Below are 18,587 nucleotides of genomic sequence, written 5' to 3' on the forward strand. Positions count from 1 at the left end.
TCACTGAGATAAAGGGACTCATGCCCTACGCGGCAGGCATTTTGTGTCATTCATGGCATGACCAGTGAATCGTGTTCTTGGCACGCTGATCCTAAGCTATGGCAATTTTCGTATACTGCAAGTTTTGGAGACAACCAAGAGAGCGCCCAGATAGATAGATAGATAGATAGATAGATAGATAGATAGATAGATAGATAGATAGATAGATAGATAGATAGATAGATAGATAGATAGATAGATAGATAGATAGATAGATAGATAGATAGATAGATAGATAGATAGATAGATAGATAGATAGATAGATAGATAGATAGATAGATAGATAGATAGAAACTGCCAAAGTACCTTAGGTTAGGTAAAAAATGATCCATAATAATATTGATTGGGAATTGGTCCCAAGCATTATGCGAGGCAAGCAGGTGTTCCACCACAGAGGAATGTCATTGCTTGGAACTTCGTTTGAAACAAAAAACTGCTACGAATGTCATTATAAGAGCAGTCTCTCAAACGCATGTAATGTTGCGTGACAGAAGCGTAGAATCGCGCCAGGTGTCCAAATATGTGAATTGCACAAGGAGTGGAGAGTTTCAAGGCCCACCCCGTCAAAGCGCTGGCATACTTCCTCATCATCATCTGCAAAAGCGTGAACAAAGTGAGCAGCGGCGTAAGTTCACGTGTTGACTTACGTATGCGTAGGGATGAGTTCACTGACTTGCAAAAGGAAGAATCGTGCTTGGTGGACACTTCACCACTTTAGGATAGTTTGAAATGGCTTATGTTATGGGTAAAGTTGTTCCTTTCTTTGCGGCACGGTCGATGTGTCCACTGAGGAGCGAAGTGAGGGTACCTATTAAGAAGACAATCCGAACGGTGCCCGATTACGCTATCGCGTTCTACTCTTGAGGCGATGCTCAAGCGTCCTCCAAGTTTTTTGGCACTTCTCTCCCATGCTTTAAAAGTGATTATTCACTCCAGACCTCCCGCGAGATTAGAGGCGTATGAAAGCTGTTCCTATTGCTGAGCATGAAAAATCTTCATACAGTCATATCTAAGGCACGAAATCCTTCCCACAACTATTATACACAGATCAACTTGTTCATGTTGTACGTGCTCAAAGATTCCGGAAGACATTATTTCAAGCACGTGTCACAGTCTGCAGAATAACGTGATTAAGCGCAAACAAGGTGCTTTCCATAAGAGTATGTCGACAGTTACCCAACGCCTCAAGAGGATACATCGGTTTGCCTTACAGCACCAACGTCGACAATATTGTTTAGAAGGACCAACAATATTGTCGACGTTGGCGTAATTCGTTTCGCTATTGTGGCAGCAGGAGCTTTAAAATACGCGAAAGAAAAGTTTGTCTTGATCCGCTCACACGAACGCGCCAAAAGTGTGGGCGTGGAAATTAACTACCCGGAACTACGTCATAGTCGGTAGTTTTGGCGGAGCCGCGCAGCGCTGTCGTATCTTCAACCGTGGCTTCATTGACTACTTGCGGCTGCGCGCATTCGCTTTAACAGACCTATTGGGATCGATGACTACTTCCGGCTGCGCACGTTGGTGGAACTCATTGCGAAGGCCATGCTTTAACACAGATAATGGCATCGATGAGAAGGCACATAGATGACGTCACCGCCTTCGCTCAGCAGCTGAAGAAGCCCTGCGGCTGCAGACTGTTTTTTGCAGGAAATGCTATTTGCGTTCACTTCTGTGAACTCTTACATCGGTTTTCGAATTCAGTTGTGATCAAACTATGATTACACATTCGAAAGTCGTTTTTTTAAGTGCTTCAGCTTCCCTTTAAGGCGGAAGCCTTAGATGCCTCATCTAACGCCAAAATTGACCGTCGGCGTCGGCGGTGTCAACAGGGGTGATGCAAGAATTCTTGACAAGATGGCTTCATATAACGTCTCTGACGTCATTCATATAACGTCTCTGACTTCATAAATCTCTGACCTCATGTCATCAGTATGGCGTGATCATGGCGTAACATAACGTGACGTCACGTGATGATGTCACCACATGGCATCGTCACTTGATCGAAGGCGGGCCGATCATGGAGGCAGTGCAAAACTACGTGAGGTACAGAAAGCTTGCAATACCTCCGATCCGGGAGTCATTGGACAGTCACGTTACATGCAGAAATATCTCGGAGGGGTGTGGGGAAGGATCACTACATCATCTGAGAAGAAAAGTAAGGTGCATTTTGCCTTCGAGTCGTCTTAGGTGAACGCATAAAGGACCCTGTGGGTATCGTTCACATACGCGTAAATTTCGGAAAATTACAAAGGGGGCACACATCGTGTCATGGCGGCCATTTTGGCTTTGTAAATATAGGTTTTATTTTTAATAAAAAGCTAAAAGCATTCTTTAATATAACTAAAAATATTGGGAACGCTTAAGGTCCGCCTTTAAGAGTTGAATGCGATAGCGATATCATGCCCCCAATGCGTACTTCGACCATCGCGTGTGTGTAACGAAATGCGCGCACTAAGGCGTGCACCTTATGTAATGGGTAGCATGCTTTAAAGCAGGACCAATTATGCGCGAGAAGCGTTTTCGATGGTGCGATGCACCCACTACGTGGTCTTAAGAGAATATACGCAGTAATGTGTATGCCTTCTGTAATGCGTGGCTGGCTTTAAACCACGAAGTCCTTATGATATTCCCATGGTGTGACGCCCGATGGCAGTGTAGGCTTGCACCATGCAATATTACTGCGATATTACTTCTCGTACTGTGACTCCTGTATACAGGACGCGCAGGTTTGTGAAGCATCAAAGCTATTTCAGTGCAGTTCCAAGCAGAGGCATGGCTGTGTGGTAGAACATCTGGTAGCCACCCATATGGCCTGGGTTCGGTTCTCACTCGTACCCAACATTTTTATCACTTGTTTTATTTTTCTTGATTTTTCTGTCGCAGACAAGATAATGATTTTTCGCTCACAACCAGCGACGCCGACGCCGACACCGGAATTTCTTCTAAACAAGCTCTTTAACGCTGTCACGTTAAAAACGAGCATGGGCCTGGACGCCGGATCAGGGACGCTTTTATTTCATTCAATAAAAAAAAAGAAATGAAGAAGTTCTTGCTATTTCTTGGCGGCAGCTATCCCTTTTCACTTGGTTGTTGAGACAAAATGTCTTAATTTGGGGGCCTGCTCTAACAACGCCGATGAGCCAATAGTAGAAAGGGAGCTTGGAACTTGTGGTGCCAAGCCTGCAGGAAGTGCGGAGCTGGGCAGCCTTCCTTGTTTCTCATTGCACTCCAGCCGTCGGCTAATTAGCGGAAAACGGCAGATCTCCATCGAGGTGCCTCCTCTCGAGCGCCACTCTGCACTATTTCATTGCCTGGTTAGATGCAAGGACACTCTGCACGTGCGTCGCCAGGTGCAGCCGTTTGACGGCTAAGTGCGCGCAGAAGCCACAGAGAGCAGATAATCCAAGACTGGGCTCATGGCTACAGGCCGCCTGGCGTACGCGTGAATTGTGCGTTCGGTTTTACACAATAGCAGCAAACACCCTATTGAAAATTTATCCACCATGTGGGATGGTGGATTCCACCACCCACCATTATGGTGGATTATGGTGCTGGAAGATGGTGGCGCATGGTGTATGCTGGATCTGGCGTATGATGAATGCTGGGAATAGCGGAACGTAAAACGGCTCTACAGCGTCTGGACCATCGTGATTAGCTGTTACACATAAATAATTGTATAGAAGGCGATGTAGAAAGCATTAGTACAAAAAAAAGACAAAAAGCCGTATGCAAAAAAAAAAAACTGCCGCCACCGGGAGTCGAACGCGACCTTCGGATCTCGAGCCGAGTACTTTACGACTACGCCACGCTGACAGTTGCGCTGAGTTCTGCAAAATGACTAGTCAACATACGAATACACCGTTTGGCTTCAGCTTTGTATGTCTCATACTGGACACAGACGCGATCTTCACATCGTACTAAAATTTGCGTAGTTATTAAACGCGAACAAACTGCTGCCGGTAACGAATGGCACGTCGATAATGGCAACAGCGCTAACTTTCTTGTAGAATTCACAACGTAACTCCAAAAAAAGTGTCAAGTGGACCGAGGAGCGGGTATAGTGAACCGAATATTACAGCTAGTTTAATTGCCGTTTCTCGCTTTTTCCAAAGGGCGACATGTGCAGAGGCTTTATGTCGACTCAAATCTCATTCGATAAATACGCGCGTACAGTTGATTGAGTATCGTGATGCTTTTTTCGCGCAACCAACAGCGCAGCCGTGCCAGCGCGCTGATCTGACGCTGTATCATTAGCTACAACTGCAGAACAGCTCGGCCAAACGCAAGTGCAGTGCGCGGGAAAAATATGGCATCATATTGGTTCAGTAAGGCGTTCGAATTGACAAGTCTACGTTCTCGCATACGTGTCAGAGAAGCGCCGGCGAGTGCCACCGGCGGCGGTTGGTGAGCGGAGGCGTTTGCTGGAAGCGCGTCGCATCTATGCTGATCGCTTCTTGTGCGGACACCGTACACAAGCAAAAACGCTTCATTTAGGTTAGCCGATGCCACAGCTGTGCTGTAAAGTCATTCGTACTCATCGGTATCGTGTATCCTGAAACCCAGAAGTGCCGATAACACGTAGACGGACTCGGTCGGTAAGCTATGCCTAAACTTTGGTGGCAATCATGGTGGTAGAATATGATGGTGGAAGTGATACTTGGCCGGGCTTATCTCGACGCAGGCCGAAGGTAAAAGTTTGCGCATTTTAGTTTCGCACGCATTTCCACTGTTGCCTTAAGGTGCCGCTGAGGTAAGTGAGTGTGCAAGAATTGCCAGAGTTGCGTTTCTAGCGTGACGGTATCAAGCGGCGGCTATTTTCTGGTCTACCCGCTGGAAGGGCTCATTTACTTCTCGGCAACTGCGCGCCGATGTAACACAGGTGCTGTCGCTGTTCACACCGACACTTCTAGACTTGTAAACATCACAATGGAGCAGCACATCGCGGATGTAGACCTGATAAGTACGTGCGTAAGATGTAAACATTCACGGCTGCTGTGCTCCACAAATCTTGAGGCGGTTACGCCGCATGAATAAAAAAAAAAAGCGTGCTGAAAAGCTTAATGATCGGCGTTGGCCGATCATTAAGCATATTAAACATATTTTTCTACACATTGAACAGCAAAACATTAGAAGTGACAGTGATTTCACATAATGTCACGTGCACTTCCATCATGCCACCGTCATCCAGCTTGTTCACCAAGCCATCCACGGAAACACGTTTTGCTCGCCACCATCAGCCAGCATTTTCCACTTAACACCAAAAAAAAGCTCGCCACCACCACCACCATCTGCCACCATTTTTCCACTCTCGCCACCATCAGCCAGCATTTTCCACTTAACACCAAAAGAAGCTCGCCACCACCACCACCATCTGCCACCATTTTTTCCACTCTCGCCATCATCAGCCATTATGACCACCACAGTTTCCACCACATCCACTATTGTTTCCACCTTGCCCACCAAGAATTCCAGCATCCACCAACCCACGATTTTCAATAGGGCAGCTGACGTGAGAGACGAGCGAAGGACGACACAAGGGAACCACTGATCGAACAAAGAGCGCCCATCTCTTGTCATGCGCGAGCGCCTGACTGTGGTTTCAATAAGTCTGGTGCGCGTCAACGCTTTTAGCACAAAAGGAACATCGCAAGCGGAACATCAGCTAGAACATATTGCGTGAAACTCCTTACCTGACTGCGTTTGAACCATTAAGCGAAAAAAGCTACTCTCACGAGCGAAGGCAAAACAAGAAATACATGGACGCCAGATAAGCACTTCCATTGCAAGCGAGCACAAACGGGCACACAAAAATCAAACAAATTTTGTACTCTCTTACGTCTACGGCACGGTGTAGTCTAAGGGGACATGTTCGTGTACAAGTGGCACCACAACTTTTCAGGACGCATATTCAGCAAGAAACGCAGCTACTGCATAACGAAGCTTTTGCCAACCGAGACCGTGTAGCCTCCTGTGGCAGCTGGGTCTACGATTACAAGAGCCATTGGCGTACTTGAAATAAATAAACAGCGCAAAAAACGGAGGCGACGGCAAGGAAATACACAGGACAAGCGCTGACTTCCAACTCCATTTTCATTGAGAAGAAAGCATCTTATAAGTGCTTGCGGGAAAGTTAAAACTAGAAAAAAACAAGAGAACAAAAAAATGCAATGAAGAAACCAGGCGAAATACTAACAGTCACAGCAGCCGGCTGCGCCCACGCCAGCATTCTAAAAAACCCAGCTCTTTGTCAGATAGCAAAACCGATGGCTTTCTAATGACCCCGCCACGGTGGTCTAGTGGTTATATAGTCCAAACCCGCGATAACGAAATCCCGAGGGAACGAAATTCTCACCGCAACGAAATATTTTCGGAGCGCCGGCGTACGCCCATAGGAGTCAATGCATTTCGTAACTCGCGACTACGAAAGATATTCATACCGCAATCCCTAATTAACGAAATTTTTGAAACACGAGTGCGCAAATAATTCACTCTCGCAACATTAACTACATTGCTGAAATGCATTCATGCTACACTTAATTGTGCAAAACTATCAGCCGCCATCACTGTTTACAAAAAAAACATAAAGCTGGCGACAATGATGATGATGATGGCTTGCCGAAACACTACGTAGCCAAGTCCACATTCCTCATGGAGTTTCGTTCGTTGGCTTGGCTCTGTGGTTGGCTTTGTCGGCTTTGCGCGCACATAGTTGCGCTCCAATACTCACCGTAGACAGCTAAACAGACAGATAAGTGGACAGCGGCCATCTTAAGTCCGATTCCAATTCTCACGTAGCCGGCAAAATAGACAGCTTCAAGAAGACAGCATCGGATACAAAAACGATGCAGGCTACTTCGCTGTCCAAACAAGATGGCGGCTCAGCGAAATGCTTGCGTAGCTCGGATCTCGCCGGTATGGTCGTCTGTACACCAGTAGGCGCTTTTCCAGGCGCTCAATGTAAGTTACGTTAAACTTTTCATAGGTTTAACACAAAAGAGGCTAAAGAAAGAACATTTACGTTCGTTTTTCTTAGCTTTCTCTTCTCGACGCGAGGTGGCATCACGTCGCGTAGATGTCTTCTAGACGCGTTCCATTTCTCGGACAACATGAGCTCGATGCTGTCTTCTAAGCTGTCAGCGTAGACTGTCTACGATGCCGTCCAGAATTGGAACACAGCCATAGTCGCGTGTGTGGCGCCATTTGTGGAGCGTTTGCTTGGTCGCTTGGTGCAACGTGAACTGCGTGTTGCGATTGCTTCGTCCAATTTCGCTGCCTGCGAAGATGCCGCCTCCAACGAAAAAGCGGAAGTTCATCACGCTGGAAGATTAGGCTACAATCATCAGTGAGCTGGAAAAGGGCAGGAAAAAAATGGACATCGCCGAAGAATTTGGCGTTGCGTGCAGCTAGCTGTCCTCGATTCTGCGCTGATCCGCGCTGATCCAGCGGAGCCGGAAGAAGGTTCGCCTGTAGGTGCACTTGATGACAGTACTGGTGATAGCGCAGTGCCGCCGTCACTGACCAGTGCATGGGGCGAACTTTGTGCCGTGGCAAACGAGATTCCCGATCGCGAGGCGTGAAATTGCTGCATGCTAAGGACCGCCAAAGCAAACTTACTGACTTTGGGAAATAAAATGTTCTTTTTGTAAATTCCATGTCTTTTCTGCCGCATTCTCACGCCAACGAAATTCCCGCAAGAGCGAAGTTTTGTGCTTGCCCCGCCGATTTCGTTATTGCGGGTTTCAACTGTAGTACTTGACTTGCTGACCCGAAGGTTGGGGGATAGAATCCCGGCCGCGGCGGCTGCGTTTTCGGTGGAGGCGAAAATGTTTGAGGCCCGTGTACTTAGATTTAGGCGCACGTTAAAGAACCCCGGGTGGTCGAAATTTCCGGAGCCCTCCATTACGGCGTCTCTCATAATCATATCGTTGTTTTGGGGCGTTAAACCCTAGATATTATTATTATTATTATTATTATTATGGCTTGCTAATGCAACCGTGCTTTTCTTGCGCCATCTGCGCCGCCTCATTGATTATGCGTGCTTGCTCATCCTTGTTCCTATCCAGAACCGTGGTCCCTTGAAACTGCGGCGTGCACCCACATGGAAGTCAGCGCTTGTCCTGTGTGTTTCCTTTCCGTCGCCGTCCGTTTTTTTTTTTTTTGCGCTGTTTATTTATTTCAAGTATGTGCAACCAACTAGCCCAGTCAATTACTTTGTTAAGCCATTGGCATATATACCGGCAGGGCAACATGATGGGGTGAAGCCCCCCCCCCCTTCCTCACACTTTGGAAAGTGTCCATTGTCGGTTGCAGACTGGTTTACTTGAATGCAGCAATCACGTAATTATGTAATAAAATTTGTCCTACGATTTTGCTGTGACGACTGTGCTGCGTGTCTCATGACCGCACACTGTAGACACTCTCTGGTGCGGGATGCCTATGCGACTCTTCCGCGCCTTGCACGCGAGCATCGCAGAGGAGGCCACCTCTCAACAGGGGCTCTATAACATCGGAACAATCTGTCATGATTTTATTTTGTTCTTCCTGGCCTGAATTTTAAGTAATCTGAGATGCTAAGACGGGCGGGAACCAGTAAACGTTTTATAGCCTAGTCAAACGCTCTTCCTGTTTCATGAAACTTAGTTACCTTCTTTGAAAATTAAGGGGATCGCCGCTGCTCCATGGTCAAGCTCCTACGAGTTGACGAGCGTGTAGACGTGTCAAGTACTTTAGTTGTGCCGTGCAAGCAGAGCTAATAAAAGTTACAGGTTTAGTCTTCGATTAAAGGGACACTAAAGAGAAACAATGAATCGGTTGAGATCGACAAAGTTTGCTCTGAGAACTCCAATGTCGTTAATTTCGCCATCATATGTTTACAAAGAGAGGAGGAAATGAAGTTCAAAGCTTCATTTTTGATTTTCACGCCGAAATCTCCCCGCATGACGTCACGGATTTCAAAGTGTATTGCATTTTGGCGTCATTGGCTCAACAAAATTACTCTAAACTTGATCTGTTAAGTCTATGGCCTTCTAAGAGGACAATGTACTTCATTTTTACCGATTAGGAACTACGTAGTCTCTAGTAGGCGCCGCCAAACATGCGACGTCGCGGCGAATAGTGCGGAAACTTCAATGTGTCGTCGCCGCCCACATGTTGTTTTTGCGCGTTTTCTCGCTTACTAAGTCTTCTCGCAGGGAGCGTGGTGTTTTTGGTATAGTCAAAGAGTACTTTACTAATACGAGGAAAATCGTTTTGCTCTTAGTGTGCCTTTGACCTCCTTCCCCTTGCTTATCATATGGTAGCCTGCAGCGATCGCGACGACTTGTAACAAGGCGATAAATAAGCCAGTGGATCGAGCACATTCAGACACCAAGCTTTCAAGTTTGCCTCGTAACTTGATCTACCTGGCCATGGAGATGATCAGCGTCCATGGTTTTCTGAACAATGAAGACTGCCCGCCTGCAAAAGATTGTGTCTGCCCCTAATAATGTTTACTTGTCTCTCTACCTATTTCTCAGCATGGATGAGTCACAGAGGGTTGTAGACGCGCAAAAACAGCTCAACATAGTCACACTTAATCATCATCATCATTATCATTATCATCAGCCTGTTTACGCGCACTGCAGGGCAAAGGCCTCTCCCATGTTCCGCCAATGAACCCGGTCCGGTGCTTTCTGCTGCCACGTTATACCTACAAACTTCTTAATCTCATCTACCCACCTAATTTTCTGTCTCCCCCTGACGCGTTTGCCATCTCTTGGAATCCAGTCAGTTACCTTTAATGACCCCCCGTTATCCTGCCGACGTGCTACGTGCCCGGCCCATATCCATTTCTTCTTCTTGATTTCAGCTATGATATCCTTAACCGCCGTTTTTTCCCTGACCCACTCTGCTCTCTTCCTCTCTCTTAAGGTTACACCTATCATTTTCCTTTCCATCGTTCGCTGCGTCGTCTTCAATTTAATTCCTTTCCATCGCTCAGCTTCAATTGTCACACTACAATTGAAGCTATCTATTATACGCACATGTATCCATCTCGCCAGCTGCTAAAAGTAACCTCTGTCAATGGGATTGGCAGGCATCCTTCTTGAATTATGTTGAGAATGAGAGACTGTCTGGCTATTCCACAAAGTTTAGTTACTGTTCATGCGCTGTTTATGCGCTGTTTATCGTGCATGCTTCATTTTAACGCCGCGAATTTTTGCAGGTGTGTGACGTCGCGTAACAAGGTGATTTTATAGCACACAGAAAATTTTTAGGGAATTACGAAGAACCAATAACCAACAATATGCCGTATTGGAAATAGTATATTCCGTGTATTTATTCATTTGATTTAGTCGTGCTGAAGTGGTCATTACGCGGTGGATCACTTACGCGTCATTTGTTCCATCTTGTTACGAGCAGGTACTCTGAGCTTGACCTAGAAATTTCGACCAATGATTACCGACCTGTACGGACGGAAACAGTGCGGAGTAGTTTAATGTTATATTCGCCCACATTTTTCTAAGAAAATCTGAGCGTACACAGTTTACGTAGGCGTATTTACTTGGTAAATACTCCTATGTTACTTGGGAATTACGCCTGGTAGTTAAGGGCCACTGTCGACGGAACAGCCCATCATGCACTGTGTGAGTGATTCTTATAATACAATAACAAGCAAATAAAGAGGAAAGTGAACCCAGCAACTGCCTCTAGTAGAGAACGATGACTCAGCAGGGGTTCACAAGGGAAGGGATAAGGAGGGATTAAAGGAAACAGAAAGGAAAGATGCAGATCTCTTAGACGAGATCGCGGACGGCGCCCACACCGGCGAGTGTTTTTCGACGACTGGCCATCGCGGACCAGACACCCATCTGGCGCGAATTCCTCCGAGTGACCTCGACCACCCTCCACTTCTTGCAGTCCCATTGCACCAGCCACGCAAAACTCCGCAAATATCTATCTGCTTGACCAACATCGCAAAAGCACGCCGAGCACGCCGTTTCACATGCGCAATGCGTTCGGCACGTTCAGGAAGTGGTCTGACACTAGTTATGGTTACTGTATATGCGCTTCTTTAGAGAGAATATACTGTATATGGGCTTCTTCGCGATGCCTCAAGAGGCATCCTGAGTGTACCCAGCGTGTCTGTCGTCAAAACTTCTGTTCTTGTGTACGTGTCTTTAAAGGATGGGTTCGTCGATTTTTCAAGAGGTCTGGGTGCAAGTGGGAGAGGGGGGATTCTTAGAAGGAAGAAGGAAATGAAAATGAAAATTGGGTGTGGAGTGCACGATAACTGTCGGTCAAGTGAGGACACCTCAACCGATACACTCACAGGGGATTAGGGAATGAAGGGACTGTGAGAGTGAAAAGAGTATAGTAAAAGAAGAAAAAGGAAAGTATGAGCGGAAAAAAAGTGAGGGGGGGGGGGGGCAGGAGGATGGGCGTCCGAGTCACCGTGGTGAGCGGTGAAAAGCGAGTAGGGCCGCAAGGGCTGAGCGGCGACGGTCCACGCGGCCGGTGGGATGGAGCAAGTCCTGTAGGGTCGCACATGGCAGTCAGACGAGGTGGTACTTCATGGCGAGCCGCTTCAGCGCATTGTTGAGAGAAGGGCAGTTGGGTGCGAGCAGTCTAGGTGCAAGTGGGAAAGGCGGCCTTCTCGTACACCCGAGGAATAACCAGCCGTCTCGTACACCCGACCAGACATCTACCAGACCAGACTTCTCGTACTCCCGAGGAATGAGCCACTCGGTACGAGCGGCAGCGGGAGTTGCCAGGGTCAAGAAGAGGACGAGAGCACGGGTAGAGGGCAGATGGCCTGAGTGAAGGAGATTAGTAGGCCAAATGGAAAGCGCGCGCCCAGCAGATGCCACCTGAGGGTCACTTGAGGGTCGCTTGATGGTCGTTTCTCGAATGTCAGGAAAATAGGTAAGGTCGGGAGATATCTGGAAGAAGCCGCCCGTCGGCAACACCAGCGATAATTTGTATGTGTGGACCCACGTTTGTTCGCTAAAAATATGACATATCCTGTATATCAGCTCCGCTGCCTGACGCAGGTACCGGTGGCGACACTGCAGACTGTGGGCCGCTTCGATCAGCATTGAGTTCCACGACCATTTCCTTTACTGAAGCCAACCCTAACCCTCCTCTGCATCGTCGCTGTGCACGCGGTCGGTAGCATCTCGTTCACTTCGAAACGCTGCACTTCACTCGAAACGCGAGTAGTTGCAATTTCTCCTCCCTGAAACAACCTGAACACCACCTTGCAAACGATCAGGTCAAAATCGGCATGTTCATCATCACCCGCGAGATGGCGCGAAGGGTGCGCTTGAAAGGCCGTCGCCCCGCTAGTAGCTGCGTTGGGTAGGCTGCTCTTGTGTTCAGAGGAGCAGCAGTGTTCGAGAGTTGGATGAAACGGAGGCGACGTTGGTTTAAACGCAGGGGACGTCACACATCGGGAAATAAAAATTATACAAGACGAGTGGCCTGCTGCGTCGTTGCCCGCGCTGCATTTGCATTGTCTCACTGGTGACCCACGCTAGACTCTTGCTTTGGGGTCTTGGGACAACGCGAGAGCAAGAGCCCTAGAGTGGCGTGGGCTCAGCGCATGCGCCCTGGCAGCTCGCACATTCCTTTCCCAATTCTAATACCGCGAATTCTAAAACTCTCTAGCATGTCTCCGGAGTTTGGATGCGCGCCTACTACTTGCACTCTCACATACAGGGCGTGGTCACCCACGCCCGTGCGCTAATCTCTTAAGGGGGGGCGTTACGTCTTGCGCTGCAGCAAAAGCAGTGAGCTGCTAGCTAGAAGAGCCAAAGTAGGGGCTAGTTGGAGGAACAGCTGTGGCAGTTGTTAGTTCGCATTCCTCCTGCGTATACCTGTGCGTTCTTTTTATGCGTCTTGTTTCTTTTTTTTCTTTGAGCAGCACGCTGCCAGTGTCTCAGTTGTGACAGTTTTGAGTTCGCGCACGTCTTGTGTGTGTGTGTTTTTTCGTGCGCCATTTGTTACTTGAGCAGGGTGGAGCAAGTTTTGGAACTGCTTGCTGTTATTCATGTGACATTCCAATTTCTTGATATCGCATTCATTGCTTCAACCTTGCGACAGAACTGCAACATTTTTTTTCGTAAGACCAAGCACGCCAGCGTATGCCAGGATGTTAAGAAGCTATATCCCCATGGGAGCACATGCATCGTGACACATACATCGCTCCCACTAGAATAAAGGGCAAAGGCTTTGTGGTAACCTTGCAGTGGAATATTGGTTAGGCCGTAAGGCGTGCCACTTTTATTTCAAGGATATTGAGAAGCTGTCTATACGGCTAATCAACCGAAAGCTAGAAAGAGACATTGTCAGTCTGATGTCCTATAGAAATATGGGATGCAAACAAGTATAGATGAAACATACCCCGGGCATTTCGTGGAGCCGGACATCGCACTGGCATCCAGTCACCAAACACAGTCGGCGTATCGATAAGACCGCGTAGAAGTTCTGTTAATTTTAAGCATGAATTTTCAGTGCGACTACAGTATCTGGATGTCCGTTAAATTTCAGTACGATCTCCAGTTTGCCTGTTCGGGGTGATTTTATTGGAGATAAATATGTAGCGAGCAGCTATCTGGTATGTTTAGCATAGAAACATCTCTCCATGTGGGACCACTAGATTAGAGCGCTAGGACATTTGGATCCGATGAGTAAATAGATGTCTCGCTCAACAAGAACTTTATTGAAAATATTGTGCGGGTCTCTTAATAAAGATATCCGTATTGATCAACTAACCTTTCAAAGGTGGTTGTGTCGATGTAAATTCGCTTCGTGCAGTATCACACGTTTTATTGTAGAATACAAGTATGTCTCCTGTACAATTGGTCTTGAAGTAATTATTGCATCCATCTGTAGGCCCATTCGGTGCTTGCTTCTCACCAACAAAGACTCCACACTCTGAAAATATCAGAAATCAAACAAACAGCCGCTGTTGTTCTCTTAAATGGTGATTTTGAATAAATTGCAACAGTGAGTCGCATTTGCTTCCTTTCTCGGGTCACACGAGGTTATACAAAATATCAGGCACCTAAAGTGGTCTCGAAACGTCACGTTTACCGTGCTAGTCTTCACAAAAACATCGTGCAAGTGGCTAATTTTTTTACAGCACGAATCTTCAATGACTACTCCACATCGTCATCCATAGTTCCACCTGCCTATTGTCGCTGCCAGCATGATCCACCTCCGATTTTGGTAGCGTCGGTAACGTTGTCCTGTAGTTAATAGTGAGACTGTGGTAAACATTGGCGTGACACTGTCGTCTACTGAACGAAATTGACCACCGGACAATTCGTCGACCTCTACTGCTACACAGCTATTGCGAATGTGTATCACTGTGCATTATACAACTGTGTTAAGAATAAAAGAATAAAAACGAATTGTAATAATGTTAATAAATACACTTCTATGAAAAACGGGTATCCTCCAGAGCATGGCTAAATTCGATAGCTATTACTACTGGCTGTGTATTGAAAAAAAGCTGCTTATTACTTGTCGCGCAGTATTCACATACATCTAAACCGCAGTATATGCGTACCGGACCAGAGAATACTAACTTTACTTGACCCATTTTTATTCCGAACGCATTTCATACTCAATAGGACATCAGCGCTGAAAATACAAAAGAAAAGGCACAGCAGCAATTCATCTGATCAACTCTGCGAGGTTGTTCACAAAGAAAGTGAGAAAGGAAATGCAAAATGGTCACCAGCGTAGTTCACAAATTACTGCACAACATTTTTTGAAGGAAATTAAAAAGGAATGGGTCATTTATGTTGGCAAAGCTTGAGGATGGACAATTCCAACCGAAAAAAGTAGACTACATTACAATTTGAAGTCTTGGGACACATACATTCGCCGGCACATTAGATAATGTGCGATGACGGCAATGTTAGAAACACTAGAACCTACTGGTTACGACAAAAACCATTCTTACACGCAGACGAGACCACCGCTGGCAAGTGGTTTTAGGAGAAGGTTCAAAGGGCACTTACACTACACTATAAAATCGAGGTAATAATAATAATATCTGGCGCTTAACGTCCCGAAACCACGATATGATTATGAGAGGCGCCGTAGTGGAGGCCTCTGGAAGTTTCGACCACCTGGGGTTCTTTAACGTGCACCTAAATATAAGCACACGGGCCTCAAACATTTAAAATCGAAGTGACTTGTGAAATATACGTTTTTGTGCGCGCAGGGACGTGGACATACAGGAACGCAAACACACACGCCTATACGGCATCGAATGCGAACGTAGTCTTGAACATTTTTAAAATCAGTATTTATGTGTCTGCAGCACGAATGAGTCAAAAACGGGTTACTTCGCGACGCTGACATAATCCAGATTTAATGCAAACAGCCAAGAAGCACCTACGTCACCAGATTGTGTGGGCTACCACGCTCTTTTTGCGTGCTTTGGGCCGAAGTGGTTGAAACGGCGCTATTTGCTCGCGTTCTCGGAGGCCGCACGCAGGTCACTGCTTTGGTCTTTCATGTGGTCAGCTGTGTTTAGAGCAAAAGTTCTCCGTTTCCTCCATTCATGGTGCTCTCTGGAAGGGGCTTTGCGACTTGGCCCCATAAAAACGTCTACAAATAACAGAATGATGCCCGACCGAACCCAGTTCCCATTTGTGATAAGTACGAGAATTGAGCTATTTATTACAAATGATTGGGTAGTTCACCTCCACACTATAGCGATGCAAGGTACGCGACCAGTCCGCTTATAGTATGGAGTTATGTAATGCGTACGGCTATGTAGTATCGCCTCTGGAGTTAACAGCGTCGAATATCCATCACGCGGCAATGGCCTGCAACCGCCTGTCGGCAGTGGCTGACTACTCAACACCGCCTAAAGCAACAACGCAGCGTTACCAGCAGTACGGACGAAAAATATTAGAAAATGGTAAGCCACAAAAAGCAGTCTGCGCTTGCTCCTTCGCGTTCAGTTAGAGTTCTGTACGGAAGACAGCTTAAATTCAGTCACAGCCATGTCCATTGAGAAAAAGGCGGTACTACGAGATTTTTTTTGCCGAGGAGGAAAGGGTTACGTCGTCAGCGTGATGAATGAGCTGAGGAAAATACGCTGTTTTTGTATCACTTGTACGAAACACGGATCACCATGCTCTGCGAGGGGGATTGAGGACGAACAAGTGGGAATTGATATGGAAGAGAAGAGAAAAAAGAGTAACAGCCACAGTCCTGGTAAGATGCAGCAGTTCCCTACAATCGGCTCTCTAGCCCTTTCCCCAATGTTTGGACGTATTTCTTAAAGACTTGTCTGTGTTGTGTGTGCGGACAGGAAACAGAAGAGCCTTCTGGGTTGCCGCTGGTAGTATCTGGCTGACTCATTTTTTGCCATTTCCCACTAGCATAAATAATGGCTACATTTTGGCTACAAGCTATCCAGGCGCGTCTGCATGGCTGGCTACTTTTAGGCTATAAGATCAGTCTGTTTTCGCTTAGTCACTCTGCGCCATCTCGCAACACTGCGAGTCAAGGCTTTGCCGGACCACGAGGTCGGAGTTCCAAGGCGGAACTACCTCGCCGGGTGTCCGGCCCATATGTACAACTCCGGCCGCATCGCAACACTCCCACCAGCTGAGTGGACATAGTCTGTCCGCTGGACGACTGGTCCGGGACGGTGGAAGCGATGTTCGAGCTTGCTCTCCCTCTGGGCGATCGATCCAGGAGAGCTGGCGCCGTGTTCCTGAGCCTGTCTGTTCTCCCGCGGGTCTACGAGGGCTGGCCTGGTGCTTCTGAGGCTTACTGCTGGGGCTCAAGGCCACAACTACCTGCCTCCGGAACCCGTGTGTCGTCGGCTCCAGTCCGTCAACCTTGGCACAGAACCACCTGAGTTCTACGCGGTGACCGTGCGTCCTCTTTATTCGTCATTGCAGGTGACGGCGTGCAGCAATGTTGAATTCGCCACTGAGAGTTCCGACGTGGCACCAACGATGGCATAGGCGTCTACACCGCCGACGTGAACTGTTGGCTGAACGGTCCGTTCTTACGAATAGTTCATTGCTTCAAGTGTATCTTACGAGTGCTATAGCGTGTCTGCGATTTATCAATGCGTGAAGTGTGCAATAGAAGTGTGACGTGTGTTGTGCATTGGCGTGCAGTCTGATTATTTCTGGACTGGTCCCGCCCTAGTACCATCGCAAACTGGCGAGCCTGCCAGGATCTTCTCGTTAAACCAGTGAAAGAAGGCAGTTTGCTCGAGTATGTACGCGCATTCAGACTGCACCATGGACTTAGAAATACTCACTGCTGCAGCGCTGTAGCTAGGGTTTGCAATTGCAGAGATTAACGCGGGGATCTAAGGCCCAACAGACTAATCTAAGTGATGACAGAGCTGCGCAAGAAGAAGCAGCCATAGAATCAGACTAGAGGCAGCGCGAGGTTGTCCAGCTAAAGTCAAAGCTGCAGGAAAGAGCTCACAGTGCGCCAGTAGCAGCGCCTCACAGTTCACCTGCGCTCAGAACCTCCTCACCCATCAATCCGCAGAAGTTAATTATTTTATTCGACGAGAAACGCGATGATTCGCACATGTATCTACAGCGATTCTAGCGCGCAGTGACGTAAAATAATTGGCAGCAAGAAATTTGGTATCTTGCTGGAAGCATGTGCCTAATGGGTGACGCGTTAACCGTGATCGGCCGGATGACGGCCACTGATTCGCTTGGCTACCAGAATGTAAAGAAAGCTATACTACAGATATTACATTTTACGGCTCAAAGCTACCAAGAGAAGTTTTGGAAAGCACGAACAGCAGATAACAAAGCTTGAAGGCAGTTAGCAGCAAGAACTTCGAGCTATTTAGACTATTGGATTGACAGGGCTGCCGTGCCCGAAACCTACGATCGCCTAAGGGTCGCATGATCACCGGGCAATTTTCCCGTTTGTTCCATCCAAAGCTGTTTGATTTCATAAAAGAGCGAGAGCGCAAATGGCTAGACGAACTCGCTAACTTGACGGATCGCTTCCTAGAGGCACAGAATTTACCTAATCTAGGAAAAGGTGAAAACACGAGGGGTTCTGATGGAAAGCCTACCGAAGCATCGCGAAAACTGCAACTTAAGTGTATCCTTTGCCATCATTTCGGTCGTTTGGCTCCTGACTGCCGCAATTCACCTAAGCTGAAGCTTAAGTGCAAGTTGTGTAGCAAGACGGGACAGTAGGAGAAAATTGCCGAAACCAGCATAGGACAACAAACCAACTTCTTCCTGCGTATTACCGAATCTGTACCTGACCGGGCTTGTCCTAGAAAAAATCAAGACATCCAGTAAAAAATACTCGCCGCTCCAATTACCACGGCGAGGGGAACGTGCAGGATGCAGTATGTTTCCTGATCGACGGGATGCCAGTGCTTGAAGGTGTACTGCTAGAAAGAGAGGTAGGAGCACTACAGGATACGGGATGCAACGCGTCAATCGTATGACGGGATCTCGTTCGTGATGTTTGCTTGACGGGCAAGAAAATTAGCTTCGTTCTTTCAGACTGGTCAACTATCCATCTCCCGGAAG

General features: G+C 47.3%; 1 protein-coding gene across 9 annotated transcripts in view; it reads right to left on the reverse strand.

The window, feature by feature from the left end:
- Positions 1–721: 721 nt before the first annotated feature.
- LOC119402198 (uncharacterized) overlaps positions 722–18,587 on the reverse strand; it is a 43,546-nt gene continuing 25,680 nt past the window's right edge. For 4 of the 9 annotated variants that reach the window (XR_005185674.1, XR_005185672.1, XR_005185671.1 and 1 more), the window contains one exon: positions 13,724–13,959. Coding sequence is in view for 5 of the 9 variants with exons in the window: in XM_037669318.1 (XP_037525246.1) it covers positions 779–825; positions 13,798–13,959 (209 nt within the window). In the remaining 4 variants the exon portion in view is untranslated. Of the gene's footprint in view, positions 826–10,335; positions 10,488–13,723; positions 13,960–18,587 lie in introns of those variants that run through there. The other 5 variants (XM_037669318.1, XM_037669317.1, XM_037669315.1 and 2 more) reach the window with 3 other exon arrangements.

This window comes from Rhipicephalus sanguineus, chromosome 8, assembly GCF_013339695.2.
Source record: "Rhipicephalus sanguineus isolate Rsan-2018 chromosome 8, BIME_Rsan_1.4, whole genome shotgun sequence".
Taxonomy (NCBI): domain Eukaryota; kingdom Metazoa; phylum Arthropoda; class Arachnida; order Ixodida; family Ixodidae; genus Rhipicephalus; species Rhipicephalus sanguineus.